Source organism: Phodopus roborovskii, unplaced genomic scaffold, assembly GCF_943737965.1.
Source record: "Phodopus roborovskii unplaced genomic scaffold, PHOROB, whole genome shotgun sequence".
In the NCBI taxonomy this organism is placed as follows: Eukaryota; Metazoa; Chordata; class Mammalia; order Rodentia; family Cricetidae; genus Phodopus; species Phodopus roborovskii.
In genome coordinates, this window is record NW_026126611.1 from 4259399 (window position 1) to 4286460 (window position 27062).

The 27062-nt window shown below is 47.3% G+C and overlaps 1 protein-coding gene across 1 annotated transcript in view; it reads right to left on the reverse strand.

The window, feature by feature from the left end:
* Pacrg (parkin coregulated) overlaps positions 1-27062 on the reverse strand; it is a 365017-nt gene that overhangs the window by 134002 nt on the left and 203953 nt on the right. Inside the window, exon 4 of the mRNA XM_051206043.1 lies at positions 10308-10457. Coding sequence (XP_051062000.1) covers positions 10308-10457 — 150 coding nt within the window. The remainder of the gene's footprint in view (positions 1-10307; positions 10458-27062) is intronic.

The following is a 27062-nucleotide window of genomic DNA, read 5'->3' on the forward strand; positions in this document are numbered from 1 at the left end:
TAGGAACTGACACATGTGGTGTGTGTGTGTGTGTGTGTGTGTGTGTGTGTGTGTGTGTGTGTGTGTGCGTGCACACGTGCGTGTGTGGTGCATGCATGAGCTCGTGTGCATGTCTATATGTGTGCATGTGGAAGTATGTGCACCTGTGTCTGTGTGCCTGTCTGTGTCTGTGTGTCTGTCTGTATGCATGCCTGTCTCTGTGTGTGTGTGTCTGTCTGTGTGTAGGGGGGCATGCATGAGCTTGTGTGCATGTCTATATCTGTGCATGTGGAAGCCAGAGGCCAATGATGGACGTCTTTGTCAGTCACCGCCCACTTCATGCTTGAGAACCTGGAGTTTGTCTATTAGGCTAGGTCTCCTGGCCAATGAGCTCCAGGGTTCTGCTTGTCTCCGTTCCTCTTCCCCAATGACTGGGCTTAGACAGATGATGCTAGGCCTGGCTTTGCTGTGGGTGCAGGGGATCTGAACTCAAGCCTTTATACAGGAACTTTGCAGACTGAGCCATCTCTGCCTCCTCCACTGCTATCTATATCTATCTGTCTATCATCTGTGTCTGTCCTTCTGTCTGTCCTATGGAGGATGGGGTGGCTGAGCACAGACTCTTTGGGGCTTCAGTTCTCAGGCGCTGGCCCTAACATCTCTCTGAACCTATCCAACAGTTTTTGAATACCATTAGTCTACATCCATCAAGAAACTTTGAAGACAATATAGTTCCAGTGTTTCTAAATAGAATGGCATCTAAGCCATTCGGTTAGGTGGTTCTAAGTTATGTTTGTAATACACACACACACACACACACACACACACACACACAATACAGCATTGAAGTATTTCTGTTAGAACAAACACAAACCCTCCTTGATCCTTTGTGTATATAAATAAACATGCAACTTGCCTTCTGGTCAAAACAAAGCTTAAAATAGAGAGTCACTGAGTGATAATGACCCAATTACATCCTTGTTTTCTAAAATAAGTTAATATTGTACCATTAAATAGCTTTTCAGTTTGCGATAAGATAACTTCAAGACCTAAGAAATGGATTTTGAGACGAGTTATGGGGCAGAAGAGGCACAATGGAAATCAGTTTGCAAAAATGTAAGTGAAAGGTCACTGAGTAGGAGAGATTGCGTTTGTTGCTCAACAGGGATATAAATAGATTCGTCAGGATCTGACAGGAACATAATATGTTTAAGAGGTGGGGGGGAGGGGGAAGGGGGAGGTTGGGGGGGGAGGAATTGACCTTGTGGGGCTGGGGGCTGGAGCCTGGTTACCATGACTCGAATGGTGGGTTTTCCCTTGTTATCTGCACATTAATTCAAGATGTGCACGGAACTATGACTCAGGAAGCAGGCATGGAAGGGAGCCTCAGGATGCTTCCTGATTCTTTTAGGGAAGGTTCCCAATCCCACCTTCACTGATGGTTAAGCTTATGATGAGATAATTCTACTCCGTTCTGGCTTAGTGAAAAAATACACTTTTTTTTTTTTTTTTTTTTTTTTTTTAAGGAAGACAATAAAAACGGGAAGCTGATTTCAGCCTAAGTGCAAAATCCTTCCTACAGACAGGATCTTGTTTAGCTGAAAACAAACCAAACCAGGAAGTGTATGTGTGTGGGGGTGGGGGAGGGGGAGGGTTAGGGGGAGGGAGGGGTGGGGCTGGGCCTCCGGGGCCAAACATGGGAGGGGTTCCATTTCTACCATAGGTCGGGCCACAGGGGTCCATGTGCCACGCCTACAGCCCTGCTCTGATCCCACGTGGCACTGGATCCCTCCCCAGCATCCAGTGGGGGTTCCGGGGAGTGGGCAATGGAAAGCACCCGGGCTCCCAGTGAGCAGTATTGGAGGCCCCCACCGGCCCTCTTGGGTTAGCAGTGCATGGGATCAAGAGGAAGCCTGATTTTCATGTGTTGAGGATCTCTGACTGTTCAAGGATCCCTAGAAGGGCCTGCAGGCCACAAGAAACCCGAGAGGCTAAGGTGAAGGCAGGGTATGAACCGGATGAGAGAATCTTGGCCAGCTGCACCCGTAGCGGGAACTAAACTTTTGCCAGATTTTGGAGGGTGGCCTCCTCCTCCTCCGCCTCCTTACTGGGACAGCATCCTGGAATAGAGCTCATAGACAGGGTTGTCGCGTGTGTAGGTAGGGGTGTACAGGTCACCATAGAGACCAAGAAACAGAGGCGAAGCAAGAGGAGCCCAGGCTGAGCCAGGGGTGAGGACGTAAGAGTGAGCCAAGCTCAAGGTTTGCAAGACTCTCTTGGGTCCTGCCTGATTCATAGTCCCCAGGGATCTTAGGGAAGCCCTCCCTGCAGCTGGGGGTGATCCCTGGGCTTGTATCTGTTCCTCCACCCAAGACCTGCCACGAGTCATGATGGGTCAACGTAACAAACACTTGGTGACATTCTTAGCTTCTCTGCAGGGTCCGCACAGACTTTTAAAATGCCCTGGGTGCAACACAGGGAAGATTCTCATACTAAGGAAAACGAGGAGTGGGTTTCAGTTATCAGAGATTCCGGAGTGCAGGGTACTTTAGGTGACTTGAAAAGTACAAATTAGGAACTGAATGGGGTGAAAAGCTTCTTTAGTTACAAGACATGTTAAGGATGACTTTCTTCGGCACCCACAGAAGACAGCACGTGCAACCTTATCCGGGGCCCGTTTCTGTCTTCCAAAACATTGAAGAAACCAGCAGACCACCGGAGACATGCCGTAAAGGTCCGAGCTGGACGGGAGGAAAGCTGTGTAGGATGTGCTTCCAGCTGGCAGGGAGCATGCCATTATGGGTCAAGGCCTGGTAATGCAATGTAATCAAGGAATTCTGTTGGTCGATCTTGGCTGGGTGGCTTTAGAGGAGAGGATGAGGATAAAGTATATTTCAAACATGGCTCTGAACCCCAAGTTAAGCAGGCAGCAGCTTTTTACTCTCCTCCCTACCAGGGCTTTGGTGAGGAGAGAGAGACAAGAAACAGGACCCAAAGCTGGGTTGTGGATCCCTTGGTAGACTGGTTTTGCAGCATGCTCAAGGCGCTGGGTTCGATCCCCAGCACAGCACACCGCTGTGATCCCAGCACCTGGGGAGGTAGACGTTCAGCAGAGGACCAGGAAGAAAGTCAGGTCATCTTTGGATACGTGGTGTCAAGTCTGAGGGCCGCAGGAAAACATGTAAAAAAGACATAGGCCGTCTACCCAGAAGGTGGCTTAGATCAGAGAACAACTCACCCCACCAGTACGAGAGGGACCGGGGAGGGGACAGAGAGGATATGACGCTTTTTTTTTGGACTTGGAGGAAAAATAGTCATCACAAAGGCCTTGAGACTGGACTGTGGCATGGTCACAGAGGCCAACCCCACGGCACAGGGCAGGTGCTTCAGCCGGGTCATGCCGCTTGGGCCCATCTCCTCAGAGGGGGCCATTTTCCCGTGGCAGCTGTTTCGGGTGAGCCCAAACGCAGTGGGTCCAGGGAGAGGGGAAGTGTGTTGGGGCCGCAGATCTAACGGCGGTTTCATCTTCCCGTCTGTCTAGTGTTTTGTGAGGGACCGTGCCCCATCCTCCTACTTTCCTTCTGCATTCTACAAGCTGGGGAACACTCACCTAATGATTACATTGTTCACCACTTAACGCTAGCTGTCCCGTGGTGAGAAGCTTGCACCTGGATTCAAAGACAGTTGTGAGAAGAGACTGATACAGTCACTGCAGATAAAATGAGGAGCCGCATGGGCCCCGTGGAGGGGAAAGACTTTCCAGGGGGATGAACAAGTATAAAAGCCACGCGGATCCTCAAAGCCACGGATTCTCGGGTAAGATGCTGGGGTTTCAATAGTCCATCAGGACAAGCAATGGTCTGGCCTATGATTAAATACTTCAGTCCTCTGACATGAACTGAGGGGTCTATGGGAGGCACTAAAACTACCATTAAGGTGGGAACAGCTTGTCCGTGTTGGCTTGTTTGCATAACAGGGATTATTAGCAACAACAAAAGACATTCCATATCGTATTTCTGCTGTTGGCATATAGTAAATGTAATACTTCTTGAATTCATTTTGCATCCAATCACCTCACGAAATACATTAATTCTAATGGATTGTGCATAATACCCTTGGAGGGACCACATAAAACCATATGTCTATAGCTTTCCCCCCACAACCCTCTGAGGCAGGCAGTGCAGACACCTAGCATTTACCAAATCCTCAGTCTTATGCAAATCTGCACTAGTCACAATGTACACTTAATTCCAGCCAGAAGACAGGTGTACCAAACGGCTTCTAAAGAGTTCTCCGCGGGTCTGAACGTGCCTTCTGATTCTTCCAACAACCTGCCGTTTAAATTAAGGAACAGAGGCAGAGTAGTTGTAACTGCCCATGCTTTCCCTTCGCATTTGATAAACAGGAGTAAAACACAGGAACTCCAATGCCAGAGCCTCCACCCCTCAGACCCGCACACGTGGCTACTGCCCATGCCGCCTCCGCCGCTGCCCATGTTTCCTGTTTCCCCCTTATATTGTTTGATCTGCCCAAAGCTTCTTCCCTTCTCATGCATCCGCTAAACTCCACTTACTGCTCTAGTCCTCATTTAGGCGGTGAGGTACTTGGGCCTCTTTCCTAGATGGTTTAGGAAGAGGCTCCTTCAGGCAATACAGCCCCCATTCCAATGTGGAGGGGTCCCTGGCAGTGCAGTGTGTGTGTGTGTGTGTGTGTGTGTGTGTGTGTGTGTGTGTGTGTGTATAGCAGTGCCCTGGGCATCCCCTGGGGCAGTAACCCCCCCACCCCAGCAGCTCTCAGAGCTATGGAAATACTTGTTTTCCTGTCCAGTTAGTTTGCAGCATCTCAAATCAACAAACCTCCATTCTCTCTCTCTGCTCAAAATGAAGTCCCTTGTTTGACCAAACAAAACCTCCCCATGGGGGAGTTACAGGACGCTGTCTCACCAAAGAAATAATTTTCAGCAATATATCACTGTGGCAGACAGGTACACATTGACCCTCAGTTTGCTTGTCAAAGATGAGATTTTGCTAGGGGTGGTAGACTGGCTTGCAACCCTAACACTCTGAAGGCAAGGCAGGAAGGTTCCAGCCTGTCTCAGAACAAAAGAAAACCAAAGATGGAGTTTTATCTCTGCGTGCTATAGGGTAGAGATATTCAGTCTGTCATGGACTGGATAGTTTTCCCAGCCATAATCTGTCAGTTGGCCATGCCCAATTGGCCATAGGATGCAAAAATTTTGCCTCTGTGAAACTCACACACAGTTCAGAACACCACAGAGGGGCTCAGACCAAAGGGCCTCACACGCATCTTCCAGGTTTTGTGGCTATCATTCTTTTTGTGTTTTGTGTTATTTTCCAACCCTAGGATTCTCTTTAGACCAATGTTTTAATCCATGTGGCGCAAGTACTCAGAGAGATGAGATATGTATGTGATAATGCCAACCTACCATTCAAAATTGGTGGGAGGCGGCAGTTCTGATAACTTCCCATATGGAGGCAGAGCAATCAATGCTTGTAAATTTAGTTAACATAAAGATTTCCACAGAACTTTGAGGGAAATTCCCAAAATGTAAACTATAGACTAAAAAGTGGGCCAAAATTCCTAAGCACAGGGAATAAACCCTAATTCCAAACTACACTCAAATTTTCTACAGAGAAAGAACCATCATACAAGAAAAATTAGACTTCTTGGTTTTGGGTAAAAACTAGTACCCAAAAGTTCACCAGCATTTTAAGGGCCACAAGAATACCCACACACAACTCGTAGAAGTTTCTAGAAGGCCTGCAATCAGGTGACCTGTGAATACTCAGGTTCTCATGAAAACTCTTCTTTTGTGTGTGTCGGGTGTTGAGACAGGGTTTCCCTGTATTGCTTTGGAGGCTGTCCTGGAACTAGCTCTATAGACCAGGCTGGACTCAAACTCACAGAGATCCGCCTGTCTCTGCCCTCTGCTTCCTGAGTGCTGAGACTAACGGCCTGTGCCACCAAAGCCACCAACAAAACGTTTTGTTTCAATTTGTTTTTTTTTTTTTTTTTCAGAAGCCACTTAAATTTCAAGGCCAAATACCTAGTATAAACGTTCTAAAAATTAGAAAATATGATATATTCTTATTACTTATGTAGACTGATGTGTCTAATTTAAGCAGCCAAAGTTAAAAAGAGGTATTATGTGCATTCATTACCACTGGGGAGATGGGGCACACGCCACAGTGAGTGAACTCGGGTCCTCAGGCTAAGCAGGAAGTGGCTGTTCCTGCTGAGCCATCTTGCCTGCCCTTGAATAAAAACACATGGGGACAGTGTCTCGGAGGCCCTGCTCTGCTGTCAGAGCCCACAGTTGACACTCAGCTATGGAAGAGTTCATGCCGTTTAATGTCTCAGGGCACACTCTACATCACATCATCAATTTTGTGGTTTCACCTGGTAAAGCCATAAACTGAGCATTCTTATTGTCTTAATTTTCTCTAACCTTTAATAACATTTATAAAAGATCGTAGGAGAGATGAAGCTGCTATTGAATGTGTGACAAATGCATTTTATGAATAGTTCATAGAAATTGTCCTTTCTTTCATCCTGGCATAAGTTCCTGGGAAACCAACATATTTAGACATCTCAAGCTCATTGTTTAAACACTGAGAAATGAGCTCCAGTAATGGGTAATGCTACCGTGAACGTGCCCAATCCTTTCTGATCACAAATCTAAACACAGTTGGGCCTGGTTAGTACCCGAGTTGGAGAAATGAGCCCTGAACACAGACACCAGTTTGGATCTTCCATGAAAGAGCCGGTTCTAGACTCTCTTCCTCTGTCTGGCATGGGCATATCTTTTTAAAAGATAGTATCACCCCAAGCACCAGTCACATATTCGAGTTTAAGCATTTTGCAAGGGAAGGAACCTCACCTAACGTCTAGTCATGAGAAATCAGACGGGTTCCGTGAGGCAAAGACCCTGGCATGGCTGGTGACACCTTACCCACAGGGTATGCAGGGGTCACACTGGCAGCCACCCAATGGGAATGGAGTTACAGTATCCAGAGAACTTCCACACACACCGATGGGATGCTAGACGACTGCTCACAAAGCACTGCTGCACGCTATGTAGGATCCTATTATACACTCATAATGCACGGGTATAGTGATGGCTCTTTTACTTGACCGGGGCTATGAACTCATTGTCTCTAATGGTCATACCAAGTCTTACAGAAAGCTGCTGTTACGGTTTAATATCAAGTGTCTCCCAAAGGCTTGTGTATTGAGGGTTGGTCCCTAGGTGGTGGTGCTTGCTAACCTCCGGGGGCTCTGGAAATTTCAGCAGAGGAGGCCTAGGGGGAAGGGAGTCGCTTCCTGGGGGCTTGTCCTTGGAGGTTGTGCCTCCATCGCCCACTCCTGTCTCCTGTGAGGTGAGTGCCCTCTTCCAGCGCAGGAACAACGCTAAAGGGGCTGGCTAAGGTTTAACACCCCAGGAGGACAGACACGGTACAGATGCATGCTCTTGGCTGTACCATTTCCTCCCTGGCCTGCTTTCTTACGGGCGGTCCCCTGAACCTGGGAGCCTGGTCTCCTCACCGGTGGGCAACTGCTGACAGGTCTGCCTGGCTCCCTGACTGCTCATCCCCCACTACTGGTTTCAGAAAAAGCTACTGAACCTTAAAACAGGAGAGGCATCGTAAAGGAGGTCAGACGGGAGAGCTGGGCTCGAGTGTGTGCCTGAAGGGGGACAGACAGAAGTGTGGGTTCATCCTATTTCAAAGGATGCATTCTTTCTGTCATTTATATCTGGTCCCGTTTTAAAGGGATTTGCCGGAAGGATCTGAAAGGAATATGTCTGAATCTAAGTTTTAACAAGACAGCGGTCAGCATAAAAGACAAGCATGGAAAAGCCGAGGTATGGAAACGGGAAATTACCCTCAAATGCTTTGGAACCTAGTTTAAGACTGTCCGCACTGAGAATCTCTGAGATACTTTTAATGATAAGTAATAGCATGCTGTGGTGTACACCCGCTTAAATAAAATAAGAATCGTGGCACTGTGGATATGGATACGACACCTACAGTCATGAACTGGAGTTTCAATAAAAATTGCTTTTAAGAAAAACTGTTTTTTTCCTAGTGGAGATGCTAATACAGCAGGAAGTCCTGGAATGAGCTCCTCCTAGACCTGGGTCCAGGTTTCAGAGTCACTTCCAGGATTACAGAAGAGCATCCCATTCTATTACAGGCCCCTCAGAACATACTATGTCTCACCCTGGCATTGTGGCGACTGGCTTCGTTGAAAAGGGGGAAATGAAACAGAATATAGTATATTCCCTCTTAAATGTTAGAAAAAATGTTTGACAGAAAAGCAGTTTGAACACGGAGTTTCTGCTGTGCGCATTGGCAACTATTTCAAAATTGTTGGCCGTTCTTGATCAACTATGAACGTCCCACAGTGAACTCTCCAATGGATAGTCCCTACAGAACAAGCTATCTCTGCCTTATTAGGCAGATGGGCATTTGCCAGCTGCAGACGTAAAGGGAAGCTTGTACCTACTTTTGAAACAACAGGAAAACAGCAGCTTTGTTTTACACCCCAGAGCCCCAGGAAGTCTGTCTGTGATGCCAGAATCAGTCCTGCCTCCCAAGTTTGGTACCCAAGAATTTGGCTGCCTCTTGGGCTTGCTTCACCAATGGCTTTCATTCACACAGGATACAAAATGCTGCTTAGATTTGTTACAGATTTTATCCTATGACGAAGGCATCTCACACCAGGAATGTATCTATTCCTCCATGCTTAAGCAAGACAGAGAGATATGTGGGTATCCCCGAACTCCATGATCATCACATTCAGATACAGATGCTTGTAAGGAAGAAAAGCTTTAGGGCGGCATAATAACAGCATGGGAGTACTAACCGTGAGCATTTTGTAGGTTTGCGTGAGGGGTACTGAGAAAATATTTGTGACACTCAGGCTTGGAAATGTTAACCTGGAGTTTTTCAACAGCCAGTCTGTCTCCCAAGACAGATCTCTCCCTCTGGCTCAAGCTCCTTCAAGTTGAGCTTGGATCTAACCATGAGAAAACAAGGAAGCTTACAGTTTCCTTTCGAGCCATAATCGAGCCACATGCACGTGTAGGCTTTCTATAAATACACAGATATTTGATGCTATCATATGATAAAAATATTAATTAGTAATAATTTTTATAACATGGGATGCTATTACCGAAACAACTGGTTGAACAGTATGAAGCTAAATTACTAAAAGACAGTTTTTAATTTCCTCTTACTGAAGTGTCAATGCAACTTTCTCTTCTTCCGGTGGCTTTGAGACGGACCACAAACATACTGTTAGGCGTACTACCAAAAGACAGCTAGAGAGCTCCTGAGGATTCCACAAAGTCCCAAGTAGCGTGTTCATGGGGCACGTTCAATAGTAGTCAGTGATTATATTCAAAGGTGGGGACTCTGAATACCGGTCTTGTCTGTGTCAGGGGCTGCCAAACACTGGGCCTTTAGTTTGAGATTGTTTTTCTGTGTGTACCATGAGCAGATCGTGTTGCAAGACTTTAATGCTGTGCCCCACTAAGTTACCAACTTATTTGCGTGGCTGTCGGGAACTAGCTTCGAATGTTGACTGCTTCCATGAATGTGAGAAGTGTGGAACGTCTAAGTTAGCAACGCGAAGAAAGTGAGATTCGTGTTCTTTCAGGGAAGCCAGACTGCCAATGGCGGCAAACCCATAGCTGCAGCCTGCCAGTGATGGCAAAGACTTGCTACAGATCTGGGCAGCGTAAACATCCCTGCGAGCACACCCATGCTCTTGAAGCTAAGCGAGGAACCCCTTTCAAGAGACTCTCATATCTACTTTTAACCGGTACTCACCATCCATGTCATTGGCAATCGTTAATGACAAATTATTAAGTATTAATAACTAACAGTAGAAAATATTTTCTGTTTTTTTCCCCCTTGAAATGAAAGATCAGATGTTAAAAGGCTCCAAACCACCTACCACATCTGAACAGTGTTTAAAACACCTACATTTAATCAATTTATAAATAGTGGGCTATAAAGTTTTACAGGGAGGGTCAAGACCCTCTAATGTAGTCAAGGACTATTAAAGAAAACTATACCATTTAATTACTGGGAACGTTCCACTACTGAGTGAGCGGGCCGCGCCTGTGAGGCGTGATGATCGGAATTGCTGACCTGGTCATTTCCGGGGACAGGGGTCAGTGAGAGAGGGGTAGGGCTGCACATTTTGGAGCGCCAAACTGAAGGTTGCTCCTCAGTCCTCCTTCAACCCACTTCCTCCTTTTAGGGCTTAAGAGACATTTTGCTCCCGGGATCACTCACCGTTCATGTTCTTAAAGATGTTCAGAATCGGGAGGATCTGGCGGTAGTAGGGTACCAGCGCTTCACCCACCATCTCCGCTGACACAACTAGATGCTGGAGGACTTTGAGCGTGACACAGATGACCTGTCGGTTTCGGAGGTTCAAGGCATCTATGTGGTAGAAAAACGAACAAGCAGAAAACATTGTGTGTGAATTCGATGACGTTAGGGCGGAGCTGGCTCGTAGGTGCATTTCATCAAACCATGCTCTTTTGACGGCTTATTACCACAGCTCTGACTGAGGTCGGGCAGCCCCCTGCTGAGAATCTCATCTGTTTGGGTTACTGCCCATCCTCCCAGCTTGTGTGGGTTCCACACCACTTCTGACAACACTTCTTCCTTTCCTTCCCTCTCTTTATATGAGTCAGGGCGCCTCTGTGTAGCCTTGCCTGTTCTGGAACTCGCTCTGTAGACCAGGCTGGCCTCAGACTCAGAGATCCACCTGTCTCTGCCTCCCGAGTGCTGGGATTAAAGGCGTGCGCCACCACTGCCTGGCTCCTTTTCGTGTTTGCATCCAGAGAAGACGCTGGTGGTCTGAGGGGGAAGAGGAAGGCAGATGGAGTGGAGCATTAACCACCACCAGCATCAGTGGTGTGGATGACGGTAAAGAGGCTACCAACAGATAAGCTTTTGTGCAATGATCGCCTCCAGCTAGGAAACCTGCTCTTCTCTTCCTCCACACCCCATTCTCTCTGCGTGTTTATGCACATGTGCAGGTCAGAGGTCAACAACAAATGTCTCCATCATTGATCCCCACTTTACTGTTCTGAGGCAGGCAGGGTCACGCACAGACTGGCTGCCCAGCAAGTCCCAGGAGTCACCCATTGCCATGTCTGGCTTTTTACGTGCCACCTTCCCAGCACTGACTCTCTGCTCTTCTTCTCAACGCTATTATTATGAAACAACCTTTATTTTAGGAGACGGAACTTGGCTAGTGTGTGTACATCTGGAGAGACTGTAGACTGGTTATCAACCCAGGTACTATTTTTTGATAGAAGTGAACACAAAATGTACATAGGCGCTTAAGAAGGCAGGGAGGGAATATAGAAATGTAAGCGTTCCACTACAAAGAGTCGACCATAACAAAGCGAGACCAAAGGAATGTGTACACAGGCTTTAAGAATGGTTCTGAGTGCAAGGCAACAGGCTACACTGAGCGAGGACACACAGCGCTTAAATTACGCAGCAGACCCATCCCTGCAGGGGCTGAAAGGTGCCCTTTGCCCCCGTGGGGAATAAGGACGCTGATGCTAACCTGGGAACCTGGTCAACTCATCGACACTTTCCTGGCCCTGGTGTCCTCGATCACAGTGGCCTGTCATTTGCTCTCCAAGATGACTTCATTAAAATGATTGAAAGGAAAAGCACACAAAGCATTTATTATAGAAGGCCAGAGGGGTGACAGGACGTGGAGCTCCGGCTACTCTAAGATACAAGCCAAAGGCTCCTGTTTCTAAAGTGTTTTACCTCCCAGTGAAAGAGGATCCTCTGTGACCTCAAAGCGAGGGATAAAGCAGCCAGGCTATCAAAGACTTGGCCAATACAGCTGGGAGGAGTCCTGGCATTGTCCTTGAGTTCCAGCTCACAGCTCCTACGGCTCTGGTATTGCAAACATATCGAGCTCAGTGAGTATCAGAGACAGATTTCCCTGCGAACTTTCTCTTTGTCCTGTGATGTGACCTGGCTGGTTCCCTGTTACTCAAGGTCAAAACCTAGTTTTCTTCTCATATTCCCTATGTTGGGAAATTGCCTGTTTCTGTATTGGAGAATCCTTGAGTTTACATCATCTGTTCCATGATTACCTCCCTTTCTCTGGTCCTCATCTCCATCCACTCTTCCCTTCTCTCCTCTGATCCCAGATCTTCAACCACATCTTTCTTCTGATTCTGAGTCTCTGTGTTTCCATCCTCACAGTTCCTCAGGCCCTGGGTCACCATCGTCACCTTCTGTCCTCTGGTTGGTCCTGGGTCACCATCATCACTTTCTGTCCCCCAGTTGGTCCTGGGTCACCATCGTCACCTTCTCTCTCTTGGTCCTAAGCCTTCATCCTTCCCTCCCTCCCTCTGGTTCTAGGCCCTCATTTGCACCTTCGCTTCTCTGAGTCCCTGTCCCCTCCCTCACAGTTTCTTCTCTGGTCCCGAGTCCCCCATTTTCACTTGTTCATATCCAACCACCTGCTCAAAGAACTTAACGCTGCCCTCTGCTTTTCTTCCTCGGAATAAGTGGGAGTGTAACCAGATCCAGGGAGATATTCCGGTAAGTTCAAACTCAACTCAGTCCTCAGGGAAAAGCCCAAGAGTTGAAAGTACCGTTTAGTCATCTCAGATGCTTCCCGTGGAAACACTGGCCAGTTTTTGTCGTCTCCAGTGACACTGGGGCTTGGAGAATGAGCACACTTCAGAGAAGCCCCATAACTTCCGGTGCAGTCAAGGCGACATTCCTGGTTGGTTTGAAAGTGGACATGAATGTAAGGAAGGGAGGCGCTCAGCCTTAACTCTGGGAGCCCACCTAAATATAACTAACTGCGGGACTTGGCGGCATGATGGCCTGTCATTGCAGCTTTTACACACTTTGCAGGCCACACCGAATCTTCTGGAAAACAACTAAAAATAGAATGCTGTAATTTCCTCTGCAGGCTATGGAGAGAAGACACTGAGAGCAGAGCTTGCAGTGCTGGTGGGAAGGAGGCAGAGTGGAGGGCCCACAGTTGGCAGCGAGCCTGTTTCTGGTCTTTTCCAAACCACCGTGTGCTGAGCGCTTATTTGTGCCAGGAATTAAACCTAGCACTTTATGCATCTTAGATTACTAATCCTCCTTCGTCAGTGTTTGCCGAGAGTGTATTACGTGTTGCTCATAGTTTTAGGGACCAGGAGTATTGAAACGAACGAGACACAGATGCTAACGGCCCCTTGGGAGCTGCAGTCTAGTATGGCAACAGATAGTACACACATACCACAAAGACGATGGTCGTTGTTGACAAGGTTATCAAGCAGCCAATCACAGAGGTGCTTCAGCCTACTTTCAGGGTTTTAGAACTCGTCTAGACACGGCGAGATGCTATTTAGCCCAGAATTCCAGGCAGGGAGGTGCACTGGGAACACAGACCCCTCCCTGGGGCAGGGAGCCTGCTCTAGCTGGGTAGAAGAGAGTGAACTAAGGCACTTGGGTCACAGAGAGACAGAGTAGCTGGTTTCATGCCTGTGGACGTGTTCTTCCCGAGCACGTTTTGGTGGAGAGCATGTGTTTGTAGACGTGTGTCCATGGAGGACCTGAGGTCCCATCTTGCTGTAACAATCGGAGAGAGGCAGATACTTGAGAATCTGGGTTTCTGCCCATTCTTCTCTCCCTCCCATCACAATCCTACAAAGCCCTCACAGCCATGCATAACTGTCCATTTGGTGGATATTTCCCCCCCAGAAAAAAATGCAATGACAAAACACTATGAAGTCATGTATTTTTCCCCCTCGTTCTTGAGGAATTGATTCATAGCATCGAGTCGGGATTCCTTTTGTTCTTGCTTTCCCGATGGAATTAAAAAAAGATGATTTGGGGATGGTGGAATAGGAAACAGAGCTCTTCTCCTTTGAGAAGAAGTTTGTTAACAGATATACAGGAAGACGAATCTGGGGCCTGAACGAGGAGAGGTGTGTTTATTCCTTTGAGCTGTTGTCAAGTTGTAAGTGAGGCCTTTGAACTCCAGATTTACGGTTTTGAAAGGTCTAACATGAAGAGTCTACTGACATTATAGAACCTTTCTATTCAGGAAATTGGATTTCCATTGCACTGCTTACTGCCTTCAAGTATAATCAACACAATGGAGCTTACAGATATAGAGAAATTGCTGAAGAATAAGGAAACGATAATTTGAAGTCAAAGTGGCAAAATGTATTCATCTTAGATGGTTATAAGCCCCACACGCAATTTTCTTAGGCCTAAAATCCATTATTGCTATGAATTTTGTGAAGTGAGAGCATTTCCTACTATTAGATATGATTTGCTACTACAGAATCAGAACACACAGGAACATTTCCAGTGGGTCGTCTCTGTTTAACGTCAGAAATATCAAACAAAATGAAAGCCAAGCACGAAGTCGTATGCCATAAGTGTTAATGTCTTTAACATACAAGTAGTTGTCACTATCCAGTAGAAGAGTCCCATTAAGATGGTCTAAGAATGTGAGCAGATAACACAAGGACTAATGCACACAAACGAGGGGTTAATATTCTCAATGTTCATGTTAGCAAACATAGTCATTGGAAGGTTATCACTCAGACAGAAGCCCGTTTGGAGAAAGGGACATGCTATCAGATGCGGTGGCATGGAGAGATGCAGCTTTTCTGGAGGGCAGCGGTCTCCTCAGAGCCACACAGATGCATGTGATACTTAGCCCGGAAATTCACCCCGTGGGCCTTTGGCCTAAGTACGAAGCTGTGTACTTAGGGAAGAATGCTAAAACCAGCACTGCTTATGATCGGAAACAATCAAAACACTTCTCGGCCATCAAGGGTATCTACGGGGTGGGAAATTGCTTTAGTACCTTTATTTGTTTATTTTAATTTTTGTATTGTTTTAGAACTATTAACTCGGTTTAGCACTTGATGAAAGTGGACTTCCTTCATATTAAGGGTTTCATTTTTCTTTTTAAGTGCCACTACTTGTTTGAACAGAAGGAAGCATCAGCTTCTGAAACGTTCGCTCTCAAAGATGCGGTCACCAGCATGTTCGATTTCATACCCTCAAGGCTCCATGAGGACTGGAGTCACCCACACGTGCCTTTCATTCTTGTGGCTGAAGTTGGGTCTGAGTGTCCGGCACACTGAGTGCCTGATACAGTGGCTGAATGTGAGCCTGTGAGGGTGTGGTGTGTGCTGTCATTGGCAACAGAAGTCTACTCAGTTCATCGTAAAGGAGCTGGGCACAATACGATGCCAAAGGAGGGAGTGAGCCTTGCTCCTGCTTTCAGGGGGAAATCAAATGACGATCTATTGTATCAAGTGGCCATTGCTGCTAAGAGGCACTGGCACAGCCCCTACTCTGGCTGGGGAAGGGAAACCAAATTGGCCTTAGCCTTTAGAAGGTGGAAGTCATGGCTAGGAAGGACTCGGTACACACAGGTCTTTATGCAAAGTAGGGAATTCAGGTATGTACGTGAAATGGAAAGCAGGTGGACAGAACAATTTCCAGGATACGGGATCCCCATCCTTCCCAAAGAAGGGCAGGAAATGCACACACTTCTAAGCCTGATAGCAATTTCTGGGACAACTTCAGGAGTGATTATTTGGGACAGAAATGGGGAGTAGGGCACCAAAAGCTTGTGAGGCAACCCCTGCTCCTGCTGTTAGGAGTTCCACAAGAGACACGACTGTAGCATACATGTAGTGTGTCTAGGTCAGTCCCATGCTGGCTCTCAGGCTGTTGGTCCAGCCTCTGTGAGCCCCTGCGAGCCCAGTTTAGTGGCCTCTGTGCGTTTTCTTGTGGTGTCCTTGACCCAGTGGCTTATTCTTAAGGAATGAACCACAGGGGTGGCGTCAAAGCTCTTGGAATCGTTCAGAAAGCGAGGCATGCTGCTGTGAGCGCACTATGTCAGAGACGTAGAGAAATGTGTGTCTGTTCCCACTGTCAGCCTTTAGTGAGGTTTTACCACACCCACAAGGTACCCTGGTTCCGCTGGAGCAGCACAGACTCTCAGACACGCGGCAAATACACGCACAGGCTGTAGAATGGCTGCAAGGGCCTGCAGAGATCAGGGAGCTCCACAGGGGCCTACCAAGAGGCACAGCGTCTATGCGGGAATAAGATGGATAACTCGGCAGGAGGTCTGCTGGAGAGGATGCTACAGGATCAAGCCAGCCGTGAGCCTTGGGGTCTAGTCAGGCTATAGAACTGAGCTGCAGGATCATCAAGGTCTTACAGGCATCGAGCAAGACTGGGCCAGATGGACATACAGGCGGGCAGACAGGTGGTAGGTGCGGATGGGTGAATGGACAGACAGGCAGGTGGGCAGGCGGCCTTCTGAGTGGCGCTGCATCAATAGTGGGACATCAAGATGCACACACCAGCGGTCAGGGGACAGATCTGCGGAGGCCATCGCCACACCTGTGTTAGGTGCCCCGGGGAAGATAATAGCCCCTTCCCTCACTCGGGCCCAGTTTTACAGACACAGCGTCAGTATGCCCGTGGGATCGGCTCACAGGGACCCCATTTACTTTGATTAAGGCACACTTTTCTCTTTAGGAATGCATTACTTTACAGGTGTTGCCTGGTGGGTGGTACCAGATGTGTGATTCGTTTGTCCACCAACGTGCGAGAATTTTCCTGTGTCCCAAGCACCGGCGGCTTGTTCTTGAGGAGTAACTCACAGTGACCAAGGCATTTTCACTCAAGGTGGAGTCAGATGATGATGCCTGTAAAACAGAGTTATCTTCAGGTAAGGCGCTGGAGAGCACACCCCCGCAGCGTGGTGGAACTTCGAGCAGGGTGCAGCTGAATCAGCGTGCGCTTGGGAATGGTGTCAGGGCTGACCTCCTGCATGAGGCTTTAGCCTGGGTGACTTAAAGATGTTAAAATTAAGGCAGAGGACGATGGCGACAACGTTGATCACGTTTGTCACCTGATCTGCTGAAAACTTCGAATGCACTAGTTCATTCTACCACAGAAATGACGTCATACGTCAGGGGACCCTGTTGTGAGAATAAGGAGCTGCGCATTAGTACTGAGCGATGGATCCGGCTTGCAGGTGCCCTGCCTGGCTTTGGTGCTGTCTCTTTGGCTCCATCATTATTCTCTGGCATCGACGGATGTCACCTTTTTTGTCTCCTTTGCTATCACTCCGCTTTTATGTTGCATTTCTGATGTCCTTGTATGCACAGGACTTGGCCTGATTTCCATTCCTTCTCACGGGGTCCAGAGGATCTTTAGTTCTAGAAGGTGACCAAGTACACGTGGTCAGCACTTCTGAGGCTGTCTTCTAGCCTCTGCCTCGGATTGACACCACCGTGCCTTCAACAGGACACTAATGGGAAATTAGTGTAGACTCGCCCGGCAACACGGGGTTTCATGGTGCAGCTCTGTTTAGATGGAATGGGAAGACAGCATTGCAATGGCCAGGTTGGGTGCGGATGAGGCAGCGTGTGTGACATGTGTCAGGCGTGAGATTCCTCAGCCTGTCTGTTTGGGAGTGCTCACACATGACCACTTTCCCTCCAGGAAGGCTAAACTCATCATATCTCTCCCGGGTTCCTGCTACTTCCTTCCCCTAGGAGGGGTGATAACTTCCCCCGCAAACTTGTTGGCATAGAGTGTTGGCAAGCACTGAAGTGTGGTCTCAAGCCACAGCTTTGCTGGGGTGCCATGTGGGCTGCAGACTTTCAGTCAGTGTTAAATGGGTCAGTGCAGGCTGAGCTTGCGGGAGCATCTGATGGTTCCTAAATCCCACGCCCGTGTCTCCCTCCATGGTCTCTTAGAAGAGGCAGGGCCCTGGCTCTGAAGAATTGGGTAACCAAGAGTTGTAGGAGGACAGAGTTTAGAAAGCCTCCTTTTTTTTTTTTTTTTGGTGACATGATTTGGCCGCTTGGGTCAGGATATCCACTCTCCCTTGGTCAAAGCTCTAAAACGTGTGGGCACGCACAGTTGTCCCCGATGTATTTCTCTGGAAATATGGGGACACCGGCACATGGCCTTCCTTACAGGTGAGAATGAAGGTGAGCACAGAGTCTTGGATTTACCTGGAACACGATGATATGGGGAGGGAGCTAGTATTTGGACGGCCTTCACATACCAGAGCACAGAGTGGCCACACTGAGCCACCAGAGAAAATCTGCCCGAAGTGATGTTTAAGTTATGGGGTTACCTCTCTTTCATATTTTCCAACATAAAGACTTATTTGTTTCTTTTTAAATTTATTTTTCCAGCGCTTATTATCAGTTTCAAAACGATAACCTCAAGTGAGTAGCTCGTTACAAGGGTAATGCTTTCAAGTGTGTTTGATAATTAAAAAACACTTCTCAGGGCAGGTCCTTGCTTTGTGACATGGCTCTCACATTCTATTCGCAATTGGTCATTTTATTTTATTTTTGTCCACTGGATGTCACTTAAGGGGATCGTTCTGCTTCTTGAGTGTTAGTGTCCAAGCTTCGTGAGCTGGGGGGGGGGGGAGATCACCATGTTCTCTTCCGCTTTGCCCCAGCTGGGTGTGTGGCCCTGGCTGGTACAGTCAGCCAGGTGACCTCAGCTCATTAGCGGTCTGGTGCCCCGTCCACGTACAGACTGGCACTGTTTCTGTCAACTGGAGCAGCCAGGTCGCCTCTCCTTCCAGCAGGCCACCTCACAAGCATCTCACGACTGCTGGTCGTAGACAGAAGCTCGCAGTGGGCGATTTCCATCAGCAGGTGGAAATTTACTCACAGCTCCTTCTGGTAGACGGGAAGCATCACATCACTGCAGTCTTTAGCTGGGGTTGCAGATAGGTGATTTTACATGAGCACATCCAAACGGCCACTCCACCCTGCTGAAAATGGCGTCTACCCACATTTCAGTGGGGCGGGGGGAAGTCGTGCATCATCTCATTACGCTGACTTTGGAAATGTCTGACGCATTTCTTGTGCACTAACCAGCACGTTAGATTCTGTGGGGCAGAGTGCTTTTGAACATTGTATTTTAAGTGACATAAAGGGCTGCAATGTTCTGCTGCACAGAGAGGGAGTGAAGGGTGGAGACTGGACTGGAGTTGGGGGAAAGGGTGGAGAGGCAGAAAGAAAACGTATTAATTAATTAATTAATTAGCTCCGAAGGCTACTTAGCGCTTAGGCATGTGAGCTGGTGACAGCGAGGGAAGGCACAGAATTAGGAAATAACCACTTCAGTTTGCCGCTCACACAGGCCGGCAGCTGCGTGTCCTGGGGACACATGGGCATCATCAGTGTGGGCTGGGAGCTCACACAGTGAGGTCTGGCAGGTGACAGGCTTTTGTCCTGGGGTTACAGCATATGGTCTGGGGCAGAGAGCACAGGGAGACATGGCTCGAGGCATCATCAGGGGGGAGTGGGGAGGGAATGGGGAGGACTGTGGCAGGCGGGGTTGCCCTAGCCATCTGGGTGTGCAAACCCCACCCTCGCTGCCTTCTAAGGATCATACAAGGAGGAGATCCCGATCCCGTGGGCCAGATGACGGTCTTGTGTGGAGCATGAAGGGATGGAGTTTGTGAATCATGTGATCATAACAGCTAGGGTAGGGCAGGGCTGCACTCTGGGGCCCTGCTGGGGTTGCACAAGTCCTAGACTGAGTCTGACTGATGAGCGGTGGCTGGAAGTGAGAGGTGTCATGTTCAGGACGGGGCGACTAATTGCTGTGTTCTCTATGGGAGACACCCTAGAGCCCACGCTTCCTTGGGTGCCGTGACCAACAATGTCAACCAGGCCTGAGTCACCGTGGTGCTGGGCCCCCACTAAGCAGCAATGCTTGCTGTAAGTCACTCAGTGCTTTATGTCCCTAGGGTGTGGGGGACCGGTTGCTACTCGAAAGCCTGCTCTGTTCTGATCGATAACATTTTCTTTATTATAACCAAAGAGTCCTATTTTCTGGGTTTACAACTATGACTGGCTTTTCCTGTTAGCTCAAGCAACATTTGAGTTTGGATCTCAATCTTAATTTTCTTGAAAGTCACTTTGAATTCATCCTTCCACTGGCTTCTTGGGGTGCCCTGTAACTGAGTGCTTGATTCGGCCCTCTTTAAGGTGCCCTGGAAATACTCCGGGAAATATTTCCTGGAAGTCAATGCCTGATCACGTCACACAAAAAGCATGCACTCGAATCTCATTTCTGGCAGTGTTCTTGTGAATGCTTGCAATTTTAATGCAACATCGTCACTGCTGTTCAGCTAACAGGATTTCTAACGTATTAAATAATTTTGGTTTCTAACTTGGCTCATGAGTATTTACAAGCACACGTCTTAATTTCAAAAGAGAAATGTTCCGGCTGCCATTTTAAGGACTGATTTCCAGCCCAGCCTACATTGTGATCATTCAGTGTGCTTTATATGATTTCCACCTTTGGTGCATTCTCTGAGGTTTGTCTTAGGCCGGTGTATGGCTGCCTGATTGGAAGCTTTGAGACAGATGCAGATGTGTGCACACACGGAGCGCTGTGGCCCAGGTGTGGTGCAGGCTCTGCGGCTGCCATCTGGACACAGCATGACGTAACAGCACCTGACTTGACTCAGCTGGAGGTGCTGAGTGCATGAGATGCTTTCAGGTAATTTCCTTGGTTTTTTCCCTATCTGTTCATGAAGGAGAAAATGATATGGTCTGGGAAGACAGCTTAGTTGATAAAGCACTTAACTGCACAAGCCATCAGAGTTCCCATCCTCAGCAACCAACTGAAGGCCAGGTGGATGTGGTGTTGGGTCTAGTCCTTGGGCAGCAGAGGTGGGGTATTCCTGGGACAAGCTGTATAGCTCGACTAGTCATATTTAACTCGTGGTTCAACGGAGATTGTTCACGTGCTCTACAAGCCTGAGTACATATGCAACCACATGTATGTCAATACAGTCACACCACACACATACACACACACACACACACACATACACACACAATACACACATACATATACATACACACACACACATATACACACACGCAGACACACACACACACACATACACAAACAATACACACACATACACATACACACACATACACACACACATGCATACACACACATACACACACACATGCATACACAAATACACATACACACATGCATACACATGCATACACACACATTCACACATGCATACACAAACACACATACACACACAGACACACACGCACGCACGCGCGAACACATACACATCCACTCCCTATGCTTTAAAAAGAGAATGGTATGTAAATTATTTTAATCATAACAATGAATTTGGTAGACTACATGCACTTTAAGATTTACCTCATGAGGATGGACTTTCTTTCCATCTTCTGGGGATGATGGCAAAATGACAGTTTCTTTTGTTTGCCTAATTTTGCTTTTGTTTAGAGACAGTAGCCTCAAACTTGGGCTGACGTTGAACTTGATGCTAAAATCCTGGTCTCCTTCCTTCTATCTCCCCAGTGCTGGGAGTCTGGTCTATGACAACGTACCGTGGACCAGTGAAACTGGAGGTTTCAAAAGAAGGAAGGAGGGAAGGAAGGAAGGAAGGAAGTGAAGGAAGGAAGGAAGGAAAGAGCGAGAAGGTCGCATTCTCTATTCTTAGGGTGACATAAATTAAATAACAAAACCTCAGCACTATAACAGTCATAGATTTTAATGTACTACCTTCAGATAGAGAACAAACAAAAAGTCTCACTAAAGTATTCAGAATATAGTGAGAAAGGAAAGGGAAAAGAAAATGGATGGAAGGAAGTAAAAATTCACACAGAACCAAAGACACAGCCTGGCGAGCTAGGGTAACAAAACAGCCAGGTGGACGGAAGCGGGGTGCCCTGCCCCCTTCGGCCAGTGCTGACAGATGAACCCAGGGCCTTTCGGTTCTGATGCTGAGCGCTCTACCACTGAGCCACATCCTCCGCCCTAGAGATACTTGTTTAACTCAGGACAGTCTAAACACAAAGCAAGCAAAAGCAACAAAGACAGACGAACTTACTCCATCAAAACAGAAAGGGAGAGAGAGGTGGGAACTCATCACGTAGGTGCACGAGGAAGCCAGATAATAACGTCAGTCAATAAAAAGATGTTATTCTAGGATGTGGAAGAATAAACACATTCAATGCAATAGCATGCTAAAGTCGTACAAGTAATAAGATTGAATCAACCTGGAGAATATCATATAAAACACAGAAACCACACTGACAGTACGTCGGAGAGGAGGTATTAATGCATACGGCAGCAGCCTTTTACAGGGGAGGGAATGGTGTCACACTGAACAGTGTAACTTGCTTCAGGTTGTGGTCACACAATGTTACAGCCAAAACTCCAGCTGGGCATCAGATTCTGGTCTGTTAGGAACTAACAAGTCATCTCGCTGAACTTACACACTAACAAAGGGACACTTCATTTATAATGAATGTGTACAAGGACGAGAAACATTGTTGTCTCTCAGCCCCCAAAGCCTACAAAGTGCCCTACAAATGACCTAGCATATTCTGAAATCTATATATATACACTCATGAAGGGAAACATTAATTAAAAGACCATCAGCAAAAGCGAAGTTCAGTATAGCTAAAATGAAATGTTTTGAGTTTGGGAAATAAAGTCCAGGAAGTCTCCTGGGGTGCATAATTACGAGGCAGAGATGGAAAACTGAAGAAAAGAGGAGCTTAGGGGATAGGTCAGCTTGTGGGCAGAACACACCGCTTGGGGGTTCTGGGATGGGGAAAAAAATAGAGGTAAGCCATCAAACAAATAATGCACGAGACGTGTCTACTGCAGAGATATGCGCCTCTAAGTTGAAATTTCCCAGAAAGATTAATGGAAAAATAACCAAAACGCACCATCAGGAAATTTTATATCACCAGAAATAACAAGAAGACTGAAAATACTTTGAGACATTGTGGGGGGAGGGGCAAATCACAGGCAGATGAAACTCAAATATTAACTTTTTCTTTTTTTAAAAAACAGGTTCTTTCAACATAACTCTGGCTGTCCTGGAACTTGCTGAGTAGACCAGGCTGGCCTCAAACTCACAAAGATCTGCCTGGTTTACCTCCTGAATGCTGAGATTAAAGACGTGCACCATGATGCCTGTCAAAGTAGCACTTTTTTTTTTTTTAAGAGACAGAAATGTAGCCTCAGACATGCACATCTAATAATCAAATTTTATGAATTCTCACATCCAAGAACTGAAAGATATACTCTCTCCGAATCTTCGGGAAGTTGCTGGAAGGAATGCCCTATGGAAATGTTGAGTGTTACACTGTCAGGGAACAAGTTCCTGTACCGGATGCCAGAGCACAAGCCGGGTTAGGGGGACAGACACACACGGTCCAGGCCAGAAGGTCAAAGAATGACTGACTGCAGAGACAAAGCCAGCGGGCCATCTGAATACGTGGAAAATAACACTCTTACTGGGTCTGAGGATACCCGGGGAGAATCATGAAATACTGAAATCAAGCAGGCAAACAGAGAGCCAATGGGAATACCAGCACAAGTCACACGGCCAGTTCAACTGTCGCCCCTGAATGGCTGGCAGCCACTGTGGAAGTGTACAGATGGATCGTGCATTTGATGAAGCCTGATGTGACTACACTGAGAAGCAAGAGGTGTTTATAGGAGAAAAAGACTCTGACCCAAGAGGGGCCACAGCTCCTAACAGAGCAAGTCTCCCTCACACGCCTCCTTTTCTCTGTGGTGAGAGGACTCCTCCTCCCATTTCTTTGTGGACACAGCAGGCGGCTCGTGCTGTGTGCCTTTCATCTTCCTGCACACGGCCCCGACAGTGCCTCCTCCTGGCCGTGCTGTGCTGTACCATTGCTGTGTTCATGCATGGCTACTCAGAGCATCTATTTATTTCTGCTCATCTTTATGTATTTGAAATCTCTGAACATTAAATTTTACTAAAAAAAAAGTTTGTGTATGACGTGTGCATATATGTAGATGTATGTGTGCGTTCCTGTTATGTGAGTGTGGGTGTGTGTATTTCACAGTGCACATGGGAAGGTACAGGTCAGCCTTGGGTACCTTATTTGGATCAGTCTTTTTGTTTTGCCGTCTGATGTGTTTGCCAGGCTGGCTGGCTCTCAGAGGTCCGGGGATTCTTCTGGCTCTGTCTTTCACCTCCCCACAGGAACCCTGGGACTGCAGATAAGTACCGCCGTGCCAGGCTTCAGAGGGGCTCTACGGGTTTGAACACAGTTCCTCACACATTCCTGGTAGGCATTTTATTCAGTGAGTGACCCACCCCAACTCCAAAATTTACTTTCCTAAAAATAAAATAAGTACTCGTGCCTTTAAAAAAATGTCTTTCCCGCATATTTAAGTCGTATTTTGTTTAGTAGAGTGTATGTTTAGATTATACTTTGTGCTTTATGAGCAGGTTTGAAAGTTAATTTTCCCCGCTGGGAATAGCTATTTCACATTCCTTATCTTTGTTTTGTGCTTTAGTTCTGAACCCCTTCTTTCTAACCCCTCAAGTTTGACTTTTTAATATACTTCTTGATGCCTTTTTTCCTTATTTATTGACTCTGAAGGCCTAGAGTCCAGTTTTCCTGGATTCTGAGTAACCGTAAACTTACTATGACATTTCGTGTAGCTGTGAGACTCTTCTGCTAACTCCTTCCTCTTAACTCTCGGGGTGGTGACTCCTGGGCATGGGCCCTGCAAGCTCTGAGGTCCTCCTTTTGGATTCACAGGGCTGGAGGCATCCTCCAAGTGTTTAACAGCTCATGGTCCACAGCTCTGTACTGCTGGGAGGACGGATGCAGGCCAAGGCTGGCTCCCCCTCTCTAATGGTCCTCTCCCTGTGCTGGCTTCTGCTGCAGTCAGCAGTCAGGCTGAGCACTACTTACCTTCTTCAGCTCAGCATCCCCTCCCTCTTCAGATGCCTGAAGGGTTTCTCTTTGTTCTTCCCTTCCTTTCTCCGTATTTTTTCTGTTTCTCTCCCTTCCTTCCTCCCTCCCTCCCTCCCTCCCTTCCTTCCTCCCTCCCTTCCTTCCTTCCTCCCTCCCTCCCTCCCTTCCCTCCTCCTTCCTTCATTCCTCCCCCCTCCCTCCTCTCTCTCCCTCCCCCCTCTCTCTGTGTACTTTACCAAATATCCAAGTGCATAAACACCTGCAAGATGCTTCATACAAGTACCACCCCCCTCTATGGTGCTGCTCTTCAGTTTGCCAGAGAAGAAGAAGACACAGCTGTGGTCGCTCCTGGCCCGTTTCCTCCCCTAAGCTCCATTTTCAAGGCTCTTCTGTTTGACCTGCAGACAGTCTAGATGCTCACTGTGGCTACTGTGCTAGGTTGGGATGGGCTTTCCTTGCCTTAGCTGCATATCAAGCATTAATCCATAATTCCCAGGTCAGGCTACTAGAGGGCTCTTCCTTCTTCCTCCTTACCTACAACAAAACACCTTTCTATTGTTCCTAGCAGTCGGTGCTGTGTTTCTGACTCCAGCAATGTGAAGCTAGAACATTCCATTACTGAGCCCGGGTATTTTGGAGCTTCGAACCCAGAACAGCTCATGAGAGTGGCGACAGAGAGAAAGTGGCTGTGCTGTGAATCCACATAAACGGGAGAGGGGTGGAAGCTGATTTGCCTACTGTGAAACACAAAACCCTTTCTTCTTTAGTGACTGTTAAAACTGGGGTCCTGAGTTGAGGAACAGACAAAAGGAGAAAACTATTATTTCTGTTCTTACTTTTTAAACTCAGTTTGGAAATTCTAGACCCCCTGAGTGCATTCAGGTTTTATTCCAGAATTATCAATTTTGTAGCTTATTAATTAAATAAATCCCGGATTCTGGGAATGCACAGAGGCATGGCTCCCATGTCTCTTCTCCACAGCGAGTTAACCCCTGCTCTGCCTTCATGGATATTAATTAGAACCGCAGGCTGGCGACAGAAGGTTAATTTTCACCCCCCCCAGGTAAAGTCACAATTATACTAATAATACAGTTTGAAAATAAGATACACACAGCTATTACATGCTATGCCAATTATGTACACCAGCTGTTTCTAGATCAATGAGCCTTATTCCAGAATTCCACCTGAGAGATGTATTTTATGCACATGTTTCCCACCATGAGCTAAAACCTGAAAGATGCTGCATAGTGAGCCAACATTCCTCCCTGAGAGATGCTTGGCTTTCAGTGATAGGCACCAGGAGGGTTATGTGATGACCGCATCCTGACCAGCCAGGTAATGACAAACACACCAGCAATAGGTTGTCCTGGCTACTGGAACCTTGGGCTATCAAATTCCCATTTTGTTAATTTCCTCTGACAAATCATGTTTGCTGAGTTTTTAATAATGTTTCCACTATCAACCAGCGAATGACCTCGGGTATTCCAGGGCCATAAATCTTGTCTTCATAAGGCAAGTTCTTTCGATTTATTTATGTGTCTTCAAACACAGATCAAACAGATTAGCTGTCTTTTCACCTAGAGTCAGCCACTCTCTTATTTGCTCTGCTTTAACTGTAGAAAACAATCAAAATGTCACGTAGGAACACTCTTTCTATCCCCCCCCACCAGTATCTGCACCAAGGAAGTGTGGTAGCCTCTCAAGGAGACCCCCATCTATCTCCCGTCTAAAATAGACAGAGTACCTACTTTAGAGAGTACAGCGGCGATCTGGAATTTGTTGCTCTTCTGATGGGCGTGGGAAGCAAAGGTCAGAAGGTTCCTGGAGAGAACATTCTGGCCCCCTTTTTGTGTCTCTGTGAAACTTGTGTATCGTCTTTGAAGAAGTGTGCTGTTTCAACCAGAACATGAGCTCTCTAAGCCAAGCGGCCCAGCGGAGAGAACAAATCAAATCACCAGTAGGAAAGGTGAGCTACTCAGCCTCTGTGCTGTTCCTGAGGGCCTTGTAAAGACTCCTGCAGGTGGCTGGTGGGTGAGAGGAAGGGCTGCTGTCCCTACTCAGGGCCCGTTTGAACGGCTTTTGTTTTCACATGAGGCCACCTGACCCTTCTTGGGTACAAGTGTGGTGGTGGTATGCTGCCCTCTCTCCAAAAGTTCAAAGCCAGCTGAGGAAGTTCCAGAGCGGGCTGAGAGTCCCATGCTGAAGTCCCAATCCTGAT